The sequence below is a fragment of the Corylus avellana genome, chromosome 10, assembly GCF_965113065.1.
Source record: "Corylus avellana chromosome 10, dhCorAvel1.hap1.2, whole genome shotgun sequence".
NCBI classification, from domain to species: Eukaryota; Viridiplantae; Streptophyta; class Magnoliopsida; order Fagales; family Betulaceae; genus Corylus; species Corylus avellana.
Genome location: NC_142499.1, coordinates 6,485,285 through 6,498,560, shown reverse-complemented (window position 1 = coordinate 6,498,560; position 13,276 = coordinate 6,485,285). Strand labels below are relative to the sequence as shown.

The 13,276-nt window shown below is 35.6% G+C and overlaps 1 protein-coding gene across 1 annotated transcript; it reads left to right on the top strand.

Moving 5' to 3' along the window:
- Positions 1-256: 256 nt before the first annotated feature.
- On the top strand, positions 257-6,605 carry LOC132191296 (calcium-dependent protein kinase 20). The gene is given in 8 exon segments (XM_059606245.2): positions 257-1,891; positions 3,000-3,143; positions 3,243-3,395; positions 5,035-5,150; positions 5,403-5,570; positions 5,934-6,158; positions 6,240-6,287; positions 6,289-6,605. Coding segments are annotated over 8 exon segments (1,761 nt in total). The 5' UTR covers positions 257-1,017; the 3' UTR covers positions 6,322-6,605.
- The last annotated feature ends 6,671 nt before the right edge of the window (positions 6,606-13,276 follow it).

Here is a 13,276-nt window from a genome sequence, read left to right as displayed (position 1 = left end):
AGAAGAAAACCTTTATTTATTTTATAGAAGTTATTCTCGTAATTATCTTTTTTAAGTTTATGGTTTGTATTAAAATTAAATTACTCAACGGGGGTCCAATTTTTCCAATTAACTCTATAATTATTATTTTTACATAATTAAGTCTATAAATTTTAGTTTTTTCAATGGATCTTTGATTATTATTTTGAACATACATTATAGAAATGACAATCATAGATTATATGTTTTACTAGAAAAAAAGGGACATGAAATGATTATCGTGTGGATTTTTTGTAGCGTCAATTTCTCCCCCCCTCTCTCTCTCTCTCTCTGTCTCCCTAGCTAAACAAACCTGGACATGGCGTCTCCTCCATTTTTGAACGAAGAAAATCCCGGAGCCTCTGATCGTTTGGTCAGACCTTTTTCTTCTTCTTCACGACGACTCTGCTCGCCGCTCGCAATCTAAACAGGCCCATTTCCTACATTTGCTTTCCCTTTCTCTCCCATTTCCTCATTTTTCACCATTCATTTACGATAACCCCCCCTCCCCCTTTTTTTTTTCTTTCCATTTTTTAATCTCAAACTCTACTATCTATTTTGTACTATTTTTCATTATTTTCATTCTTCTGCCTGGCCATTTTGTTGTAATTATCATTCTTTTCTTGTAGATTTTCTCCTTATTCTTTGAAATTCGAGATCTACGGCACTTTTTCCCTGGCATCTCATTTCATTTAGCAATTCTTGTAATTATTTGTGGAAATTGTATTGAATTCTTGAAAGTTTCGAGAATCTACGAGTTTGATTTCGAAGGAGGATTAGCTTAGGGTGGGTGCAATTAGGTTTTCCAAAGTGCATGCCTTTAGGAGCGAAAAAGAAAAAAAGGGGTTGAGTTAGAGTTAGGATTAGGGTTTTGTTCGAGGTCTCTGATCCGAGCAATCACACACGCAGCTGGAGCTTTTTGAATGCTTTTAGCGTTGATTGATCTGATCTATTAGGATGTTTGGGATTCAGAAGAGGAATATCAATTAGCATATTTTGATGGGGAACACATGTGTAGGTCCAAATCTTAGTGCTAATGGATTCTTCCAATCTGTTAGTGAAGCGGTTTGGCGAAGCCGGCCACCGGAGGCCCAGCTTCCCCCACCCAGTGCCGAAATGAGCACCAAAAGCAATGCGGATTCCCCTGAAGGTTCAAATGCTCCCAAAGTTTCCGATCCTCCAATGCCAGTTCAGAGCACACCGCCTGAGCCGGTGAAGATTGCTGCCAATGAGCAAGTTGAACCCAAAGAACCCGAAAAACCCATTAAGCCGGAGGTGAAAGAGGAGGGGATTAAGGCTGAGAATGCTGGGAAACCCAAGAAACCCACCCATATAAAGAGGTTGTCAAGTGCGGGGCTTCAAATGGAATCGGTGTTGGGGAGGAAAACAGAGAATTTGAAGGAGAAGTATACATTGGGGCGGAAGCTTGGACAAGGGCAGTTTGGGACGACGTTTCTGTGCTTAGAGAAAGGATCCAACAAAGAGTTTGCTTGTAAATCTATCGCCAAGAGGAAACTGACCACGCAAGAGGATGTGGAGGATGTTAGGAGGGAGATTCAGATAATGCACCACTTGGCGGGTCATCCCCATGTGATACAAATCGTGGGTGCTTATGAGGATGCTGTTGCGGTTCATGTTGTTATGGAACTTTGTGCTGGTGGGGAACTTTTTGATAGGATTATACAGAGGGGGCATTATACGGAGAGAAAAGCGGCCGAGCTTGCAAGGATTATAGTTAGTGTTGTGGAAGCGTGCCATTCTTTGGGTGTTATGCATCGGGACTTGAAGCCAGAGAATTTTCTCTTTGTCGACCAGGAAGAGGAGTCGCCACTTAAAACAATTGACTTTGGGCTTTCGGTGTTCTTTCGGCCAGGTATATTCTTGGTTGGTTATATTATGCTTGTGTTAGTAACTATAGTATCAAATTTTTGCAATTAATCTGAGTAAAGATCTCCTATGTTATCAAAAAAAAAAAAAAAACTTATAGTATCAAATTCAGAATTCAGAGCTATCTCGTACTATTGATTGTTGCTTGGCCCAACTGTCATGCATATAGGAAGCAAAGATCTATACTCTGATGCACGAACAGCTAGTGTATGAATGTATTGTGAAGTTTATGTTTGCACTTTTCTTTATTGGTAAATTCTCTTCTTTAAATTTGCATATGTCAAGGTGACTTTCATGACTATCTGCCTATTGTCTTCATAATTCAAGTAATTGATCAAAAAAATATTTTTATGTCGATCTGACTTTGCATAATTATACTGTGCATGCGGAAGTAACTTAAAATCCCATTTTGGCATGAAATAGTTAAAAAAATAGTAAGTACATGCTGCAAACCATTTAATGATTAGAATTTATACTGATATGTAAGCAAGTTTAAATGTTGCTGTTGTATATTACTGTCTTATAGAGTTTGTAGTAGGAGGTCGTTTAGATGGAGAGTGTGGATTAGAGTTGTAACTCTGCAAATGTGGTCTTGTTCAGCAGATGGGATCTAATTTGCTTGAGTGTTTGTTGTTTAGTAAAAGAAGCTCATTCATCCAAAAAAAAAAAAGTTAAAATGTTGCCTCGATGGTCAGGTTGTGAATGCGAGGGTTTTTTTTGGGGGTTGGGGGAACTTTTTCAAACGTATGACATGTAGACTTGTTGTTTTATAAGGTTTCTATTTATGCTGCCATCTTAGCTTAGCCTGTAGAATGGATGGATATTGATCTATAAAATAGAAATTTACTCCATTTCTCAATTAGTTGACCATGCCAAATGATATTTTGATTTCCTATTTCCTATTTGCATGTTAGTATGTCTTATGTTGTCAATATTCCCCTTTGAAAGTGATATATTTGGCTGTAGCTCGTATAGTCTCAACAATTGGTTGTGTTTAATTTGAACATAGTTTACATTCATTGCTTTTCCTCCTCACTCCTTTAGATTTAGTCATTGTCTATGTCTGATCTAGATAATTTAATGCATTCTCACAGGTGAAACTTTCACGGATGTTGTTGGAAGCCCTTATTATGTGGCCCCAGAAGTGTTGCGGAAGCATTATGGTCCAGAATGTGATGTTTGGAGTGCAGGGGTGATAATTTACATCTTACTTAGTGGTGTCCCTCCGTTCTGGGATGGTGAGAATCTCATGTTTTAAAGCTTTCTCCTCATGATGTGCGTTTAAATAGGTCAATTACATCTAATTTCTCGGTTCTCTATGTTATGTTATTTATCAGAATCGGAGCAAGGAATTTTTGAGCAAGTCCTAAAAGGCGAACTTGACTTTGTATCAGAACCATGGCCTAGTATATCAGAAAGTGCAAAGGATCTGGTTCGAAGAATGCTTGTAAGAGATCCAAAAAAGCGGCTTACAGCTCCTGAAGTTCTTCGTGAGTATAAATGTCTCAATAACTTGATCTTTTTATTATGTTATCCTTGGTCGTAATTATCAAACTGTTTGTTACTTTGTTAGACATGCCTAATTAGTAGCTCGTCATATTAAATTAATGATGCAGCTATGCTGTATGGTATTATTTTGGATATGCTATTTGAGTACCTTGGATATATTATATTGTTGTTTTTGTTGCAAAGTAGCAGCAAACATGCATCTGTCTTGAGTAATTTAGTAAATGTATCTTTAGACTGAAAATAGAAAAATTATGATGTTGTGGCCCAAGGGTGCCCATGCCATCATCATGTTGTTACAGAGTTCTGGTTGGCAACATGGGATTGTAGGAAGTCTTTGGCTTAATTGATGCTTATTTAGGGAAGGCTTATTTGTATCGGTATTATTACCTATCCAAAAGAAAAAAAAAAAATGTTTCAATTGTCACTGTCGATAGCAGCCACAAGAGATTTTATGATTGGAGATACAAAAATTAATAAACTTCAAGTGCTTCAGACACATATTTGTAACTTGTGTAATGGTTTTGCTGATGAGAAAGCTTGATCTGAGTGGGGAGAAAGTGATGGGTATTGTAGTACAAGGCATTAAAATAATAAAAGTAAGGCATGGAGTTAAATTGGTTGTGTAAAGAATCATGAAAATTAGTGCGTCGACATGCTTTCTTCAAGGAGCCTGATAAATTAGGGAGAAAGGATTCATATATATATATATATATATAGAGAGAGAGAGAGAGAATTGCACACTTGAGTATGGATATAGGGGAACTGGCCAAATCTTTTAAATAATTTCTTTATAGGTGGACAACACTCACGCATCAGTAAGGGATTGAAACCGTGAGGCTGTGACCTTACCCTCCCCCCCTTCTTTATCTGGGGGAACGAATGTGCTTTTAAAGCGGGTTTTTTTTTAAATGGTATTTTGCTTCTCAAGATCAATTGTTGATTTTTGTTTTCTTGTTGAATGTCACATTGCAAGACAGCAGCAGACAGCACATACGTCAGCCATTTTCTCTTTCAAGATCTTTCTCTGCCCATTTCCTACTATTCTATATTCTAGAAACAAAAAGTCTTTGTAATGCTTTCAGGATATGCTTTTAATTTGTAATGAAGAAATGGTGAAAGAGTTGATAGCCATCGTACTACATCTCCTTGTGGAACTTAGTGGGGCATGATGAATGATACCGTCAGCATTTGAACCTTAAGCTTTAGCCTTTTTCCACTCTTATCTTTCTAGAATCTTCTAAAATAAGGTTGAAGTAATGAACCACCTGGGTGTTAAGAAGTGTATGCAAGAACTTACTGTAGTTAATAACTAGCCCATATACTGTAACAGAATCCTTGCCCTCCTAAGTTACATCTGTTCTGGCTTGGATAGCTCATGGTAGGAAGGTGGCTCACAAATTTTATATTTTCCAAAATATAGGGGGTAAAAAAAGTATTAATCAAAAGGCCAACCTAACATATTCTAAATATATTGTCTTAGGATGTATGATAAACTTATTTGTCTAGCAATAAATAATATTTCGAAAGAGAAAAGTATAAGTCGAAGATCTGCTGGTAACATCAGTTAATTATTTAAACTATATGTCTGCCCTCTTAATACATGCTTTTGTTCCTCTGCAGGCCACCCATGGGTTCAGGTCGATGGTGCTGCTCCTGATATGCCTCTTGATTCTGCTGTTCTTAGTCGCTTGAAGCAATTCTCTGCCATGAACAAGCTCAAGAAAATAGTCATCAGAGTGAGTACTTTTTATCCTTCAGCCCTAAAATTTAGGGATAGCACATGTCAGACGTGGGAATGTTGGAATGTTGTTTCATATAGTACTGCAAAAGTGCGTATATATATATTTGCCAATGGTTGATAAATAAAAAAGAAACAACTTATAAATATTTATGGCTGTTCATTGCATCTCAACATTTGTACTGTGAGCTTTTCAACATCATCTGTTATATCTTTTTAAGGTATGATATGATTTCAATTTATTTTGTAGGTCATTGCTGAAAGTCTGTCTGAAGAGGAAATTGCAGGTCTGAAAGAAATGTTCAAGATGATAGACACAGATAACAGTGGACAAATCACCCTTGAGGAACTGAAAAACGGTTTGGAAAGAGTGGGAGCTATTCTCAAGGATTCTGAGATTAGTGGACTAATGCAAGCAGTAAGCACTATTTTGATATACACATTGAGAGTTTTCGGTGCCCATGTAGACCATGACTGCCCCCCACCCCCAGGTGTCTGTAGTTAAACAACCAGTTGTTGCCAGGGTTGGAAAGCATCGATCACAGTTCCTTACTCTGTTCAAATTGAGTTATTGTAGCTGTTAATGGCCAAAATTAGCATAAATGTCCTAGGTGGGCTTGAATTAGTATTTGGATTACTAAGACCAAGCTTAATCATACGCACATAGAATGCTTCTTTGTTTTTGCTTTTAGTACTCACTGAAGTTCATAGTAGTTTAAGTATCATGTCTTCTATTTTAATTTGTTTGATGAAATTAACTGTTCTCTTCAAAAAAAATCAGGCAGATATTGACAACAGTGGTACCATAGACTATGGCGAGTTCATAGCAGCAATGCTCCATCTAAACCAGGTTCAGAGGGAGGATCATTTGTTTGCAGCCTTTTCATACTTTGACAAAGATGGGAGTGGATACATCACTCCAGATGAACTACAACAGGCCTGTGACCAGTTTGGCTTGGAAGATGTTCACCTAGAAGATATAATACGTGAAGTCGACCAGGATAATGTATGAATTGCATGCATGTGCTTGTACAAATTTAGTTTACGTTCATAGTTCTCTGTGATTTACTTGTTGCATTCTTTGCAGGATGGGCGCATTGATTACAGTGAGTTCGTGGCTATGATGCAAGACACTGGTTTTGGAAAGAAAGGCATACAAAATAACATGAGCATTGCAAAACATTTAAGAGTTAATATCTGATCCCGGCCGAATGACGAATCACCAAAAAGAATCGGCGCATGGTTAATATATAATCTCTAGCTAATATTTTGCTCTTTCATAGCTTAACAAAATTTGAAGCACATAGTGTTGTAAAGATCAGCCAGCCTTGGGGCTTCAGAGTGGGAGAGGGTGAGTCTTTTGCTCATTTATTATAGTGTTTTCTTCTTGTATTTTCCTTTTCAGTTTCCAGTTGATTAATATATTATATTGGAATAGTTTGATTTTTTTCTTTTTTTATTTAGTAGAAGAACCTTGTTGAGTCTATTACTACTTGACTTGGGGGACCTCACGGAGGATCTTACATGTGAATTTATCATCAATTACTTTACTCTACAAAGAATTAGCCCTAGACATTTCCTTTCCTTTCATTTTATTTAAAAATGCTCAGCAAATGACACTGCTGCGAGTTGCTAACAGCAGCTTGGTCAGAGATGCATTAACTATGTTTTGTTGTGTTCAATGGAGGTAGTCTGTAAGGCTGCCGTGTCCAACAGGTGTTGTCCTATGACCGTATGTATGTAACCAAATTGTCCAACTTGTTTCTTGTTGCAAAGAGACAACTTGGTACTCTTATGTGTCAACCTGTATCCAAGTTGGATGCCAGCCAATGCCATTATCTAAATAGAATTGTCCTACACATGGAGGGCGACCCATGTCCTTCCCTCTTCTCACATCTCTCTCTCTCTCTCTCTCTCTCTCCAATCAAATAAGATTTGCCTCTTCCATACAGGTCCACTTTCACAAGACTCATTGCCAACTATTCTATCAAACCTGTCTAAATGAGCTATTTGCTTGGCGTCTTCATTCTAGTGAAATGCCCACTCCAAAAACCACCGAACTTGCTATCCTTCAAAATAGAGACTCGTTCCATAGTGGAAAGTAATTGTGTAAATCTACGCCTTAGTAAGTCAATTATTACCAACTTTGTTTGTTATGCGTCGAACCTTAAGTATCGATCGAAAACACGTTTTATAAACTAATGAAAAATTATAGAGAATGGCTTGAGTTTCATCAAAATTCGTTAATACAAAAATAGATTTAATGTTAAAGAGAAATAAGCGTAATTTCAAGGACAATTCACATCTTAATACATAAATCATGTTAACTGGAAATTTATTACATAAATATATAATTTAGTTGTAACTCTCTTCATATGATCGATTTGAGATTTTAACCAATTTTTAGCAAGGTTGGCAATGTCCCGATGAACCTGTAGTACAACACTGGTGGCCCGATGTTTTCGCATAGGTGCGTACCATTCATCAAAAGAAGTTCAGCCAAATTTGATCTCAAGTGATCCACACCACTAATGATGTTTATCTATAGTAACACTAATCAAAGTTGGTCACGTTATAAACCATTGATACCAAGGCGATTTTGAACTAAACTTGACCATAGAATAAAGTGTATATATTGTACTTGTGTCCGCCATTCGTACACGACAATCCATCGTATATTGTTTGTTTATCCAAAATACAATTATTATATGTAATCATAATCATTAGGTAAAATCTTTAGGCTCGTAACATCAATCAGTTAAATAGTCATGTAGGAAACCGTTCATCATTTGTAACAGAAAATATCAAATTTGCATAATTAAAAGAGTTTATCAATTCTGTAAGTATTTACTTTCCTCGATCACTCAACCACATTCTTTAATATCTTAACTTCACGACATTGTAAAATCGCATCTAGTAATAGGCACAAGTTACACTTAAAATCCCTCACTTTTCTCTTCTTGGTCTTTTGCAAATTTTATTTCTGACATTAGTGTTGTTTTATCATCCTTTCCTAGCTGGAATGCTTCGAAAGTGTCTAGATGTGTTAATTTTCGTGCACATGTTTTAGCTAAGTGGGTCACTTCCATTGTTTTTGGAAGCATTCCCATAGGGTCTTCCATTCGGATCAGAGGTGGAAAAGACCCTAGCTCCCTTGTAACCTTTTCCTTCATTCAATTAAAAAAAAAAAGAAAAAAGATAGTAGTTTAAGGAATACATGTGTACATACTTCTTAATACCCTCCCTTGTAACCTTTTCCTTCATTCAATTAGGTAAAAAAAAAAAAAAATAGATAGATACTAGTGTAAGGAAGATATGTGTATGTACTTTTTCCTAGAGCATCTTCAGCAATATGAGGTAAAGTAGCTAGTGAAAAAGTACAATTCTCTACTTTAATTACTGATTTTTGTATACACTCCGACATATTTTCTATTTTATGATCTATTTTATTAAAATATTATTTTCTTAAACACTTTTCCTCTCTTTCATCTCTCACGATTCTCTACCACAATTCTCATGGAAGATAGATGTGGGTTTCACCTGAAGAATTCAAAGTTTTTTTTTTTAAAAAAAAATTCTTCTCTTAAACACTCTTCTTCTTCTCTCTCGCCTCTCTCCTCATCTCTCACTATTATCCACCACGATTATCAGGGAAGAGAGTGGGGTTTCAGCAAAACAGAAAAGCCAAAATTTTAAGAGAGATGAGAGTTTTCAGTCAAATTTCTCCACCAAAACAATGCCAACATTGTGAATCATGATGATGAAGAGAAAGATGGTTGTTCTCTTTGATGAGCCGCCACTAGTTCACGAACACAGTTCTACCTTCTCTTTGATGCCAAAAATGATGAAGAAAATTAGAGAAAGATGCCTGTTTACCCACCGAGCGTTGAGGAAGAAGGCTAGAGAGAGAGGGGAGAGAGAAGAGTGCAAAAAACACTTAAAAAAAAAAAATTGAACATATTGTGCTGGAGTGAATAGTAATTTATTGTATTCTACCTATTCTCTACCTAATCTGCCGAAGGCCAAAAAATGCTCAAAATAACTACTTTTAGCTATTATTAGTCTTTTAACTAATTTGCTCGCTAGAAAGAGGAAAATAATTCTCCGCGTGTCCTCTCAAACGCGATATGACTTTTAAAATCACTAATATATCAAAATTTAATAATAATCATCTCAAATTCAATGATAATTTTACCATGCAGCATAACACCCATCTTTCTACCTTCTCTTCGCCTATATATATATGCTTCTTCTTTTTTTCCTTTTTAAACCCGACTATATATAATGAAATGTAAATAGCTAACAAGATAAATTAAGATAAAAAGGGACTGTATAAATTCTAAATTAATAAAGAAAGCAACAAAATTATAAAATAACAAAAAAAGAAAAGAAAAAAGGTGCAAAAAAGTGTGTGTATATATATATATATATATATATATATATATATATATATATGCCTTTTCCATGCAATAATGAAGGTGGGAAATTAATTGGAATACCTATATCGATCTCATCCATCGCCCAGAGCACATGACACTCGACCTACCACACACCATCTTTTTCATAACATGTATAACCTTTGTTTTTTTCAAACTTATCAAAAACCCCATTAACACACTAACTTTTGAATTCATCCCTCGCTTTCAACCCTCTTAAAAAGCCTCCGCCATTAGCAGCTAGCTTCCTTTCCCCTTGTCATTTTCGATCCCCATCAGATCCTCAATCTTCAATATATCTTGTTTTTTTCACTTTCGACACACAGACAGTGAATTCACGAGCGTGTGTTCGATCGCTCAATCTTCATATATATTGCTGCTTCCTCGTCGTATAGCACCACATCACAGCTTGCGGACAGCATGCAGATAATGCCACGTAAGTGTGTTTTTGTTTTCTTTTTTTCTATGAAGACAAGTCAACCAAGTCATTCATCATTTATCTTCTCTCTCTCTCTCTCTCTCTCTCTTTCTCTCTTAGGTTACACATGTTTGCTTTACTTGAGCCAATAGAAAGAGCTTATAAGAGAGTTTTTTTTTTTTTTTTTGAAAAAAGAAATTAACTAAATTCTTGCTTTTTGAAAGTTTAAGTAATCTACCTTTTATAAGGTCGTTTTTGAGATATATATATCATGGGGTTTCATTTCTGTTCCTTTTTATCGTACTAACCAATCATATGCATGCTTATTATTTGAGCACCTGACTTTTGGTTTCTATAATCATTAGAATGCCTAGCTAATCCTTTTCTTTTCTCCCTTTCTTTTTAAAGCTTATGAATGGAAATTAACGATAATAAGTACCGTATGGGAGTGTTAACGCTACAAAAAATAGATTTTTTCTTGATTGGGTGTTTTTGATGTTTTAAGTGACGTATCATTATTGACGTGTGTCGAACATTAAAATTAAGGATGTCAAAAACAGGGATTAATTATTTATTTAATACTCTAAAATTCTCGAACATATGAACTACTGCATGCAACACATAAAATATTTAACTAAATTAACTAAAAAAGATTGAGCAGGGTGGGGCTATATATGCTAATTATTAACATCATTTTATGGGGAAATTAATTAAAGAGTGCCGACATAAAATTTAAAAGTAAAAGTAATAATAATATATATAACAGCTTGCGATGGAGCTATATTCTTTACATGAGGATTTCATGATCTGCTTCCCAGATTATTAACTATTTAACGTGATAATTCCCTTTGTCAATACTCAAAAGAGGCCGAAAGAGGAGAAAAAGATTTTGCTTCCCACCAGATACGTCATGGAAAAAAGGTCCAGCTGGTAGATGAGCAAGACAGGGCATGGGACTTGTTTTGACCACGTGTCCAGTCATGTGCGGTGGTGAATCAATGCCATCAACGCGTCGTGAGTTGTCGTCGACAACCGTTTCTTCACTGTACGCGTGGCGAGGGAATGACGGCTAAGCTGGTCGCTTTTTTTAAGAAATGGCGGGTTAATCCCAATCCTTTTGGGACCTAAAGGCTGCCCGTCTCCGTCACTCTCTCACCGGCACGTCCTTGTCACGTGGTTTGCCCTACAAGGGGCGGCACCGCCCCGGCCCTCTCAGTTTTTAGTGAAAGACAGAAATATCTCTGTTTTTTTTTTTTTTTTTTTTTTTTTTTTTTTTCTTCTTCTTACGTGGGCTTTCCATTACATTTATTTATTTATTTATATTATTAAGATTAATTTAAAAAAAAAAATTCATAAAGAAGGTAGTAAATCAAATAAAAATACTAAAAAATAATGAAAATAATCAATTTTCCTTTACCATATTAATAGATAATTATATATATGGCCTCTTTAATCAGAAAACGTACGTACTGGTCATTTACAATTATTAGCTCAAGTATTTATTAATTCGGATATTATAATTAACCTCGCCAATACCAAAAGTAGCCTTACCAATATATATATATATATATATATATATATATATATTGGTAAATGTCCAGTACGTTTTCTGATTAAAGAGGATAATTCTGATACATGAATAAATAATTGAGATTAATATCGTGATTGACGATAGAATTATTTGAATTAAAAGAAAATGCCACGCACGACAAGTCGTCGTGGACGACCGAGGGTGACCGACCACCATCCATCAGACAGAGAGCTCCATATCATCAGGATCCACCAAAATTGTCCTTTTGAGGACATTTTGTCCGCTCTCACTTCTTTCTTCAGTGCCCCATCAACGTCAACCACTCATCCACAAACAAAAGACTCTCCTCGCCCTACATTACAATTATACCCTTTTCTCTTCTTTAACCAAATTAATTATTATACATTTTATTTTGTGTTGTTAATTAACTTTAATATACATATATATATATCCACCTTATATTCTGCATAGCAGATATGATATCAACTTGCATGGAGTTATGGGCTAAAATCTGCCTGTGACCTATGCGAACAAGCAGATAGTGGATGCAGAACAGAATCTCCGATCTCCGACCTCTTTCTCATTTTTTATGTAGGCGTTTATTGTGAGGTTGACCGTGCGATTAACTGCATCATCACTATTTATAAGAAAGTATTCCAATATATATATTAAAAGATGACAAGAGCATGAGAGAGGTTCATTAATTCCCTTGCTAGCTTCATTTGTTTTCCCTTGCAAGATCACTAAAACATTGTCAAATCCATGCCATTTTATGAATTTGCTTTGCTAGCAACATTCTTAGAGACATCATAATTGCTGATGAACTTCATCTACAAGAGAATTAGGGTTGTTAATTAAATACCACTATCCTTGAAATATATGTAGATATTGTACACACTCCATCGAAATTTCATGAACAATTTTCTTCAAGAGCCATCATAATGTCATTAATTAATTACCACATGTAAATTCATACGATATCGAGTATTTTCCTGTAAAAATTTGATAGAATATTGCGTGTGTGTATGTATATATATATATAAATAATAAAATCCTTTTTCAAATAAAATAATGATGACGACAATAATTATATCAGGATGACGCGACGAGAACATTATTTTATACATCATTTTTCTTCATTATCCTGTCCACGTAATAATGGCAAAAATAGCCAAATCAACTTGATATATATATATAAAGGAAAAACATATATGCACATGAGTTTGAAGAAAACTCCAAAGCTTGTGCTTCTTCCCTGTTGAACAGGCAATCTGAGATCAAACCAAGGCCTCATGTTTCCAACATGCAGGCCCTCCGAAATAGCAAACAAATTCCATATTTCTTGTCTCGAACTGGGCTATTTGATTAGGAGCCACATCAATGGCTCTAATAAGTTTAAAAATCATTAATGTCAAAAGCATTCTAATTGATTACTCCAAGCTTAATTGACGTCATGAATAATAATATTATATATACGTGAACAAAAAAACAAAAAACAAAAAATCAAGAAATTAATTCCATGCAAAATAGGAACAAAAAATGTCCAAACACGTGTACGGCAAGATCTCATCATCATCATCCTCATCATGTCCTTATGTCGTCCGTCAAGTTGTAATCACAATTATGGGAGCACATCTTTAATTTGTTGAGAAGTGGGAGGGCGTTTTGGTAACTTAGCGCTTTCCTCTTAATTTGCTCTTTATAAGAAGTGGACGCACCATGAGGTGCCTGTAGTTGGA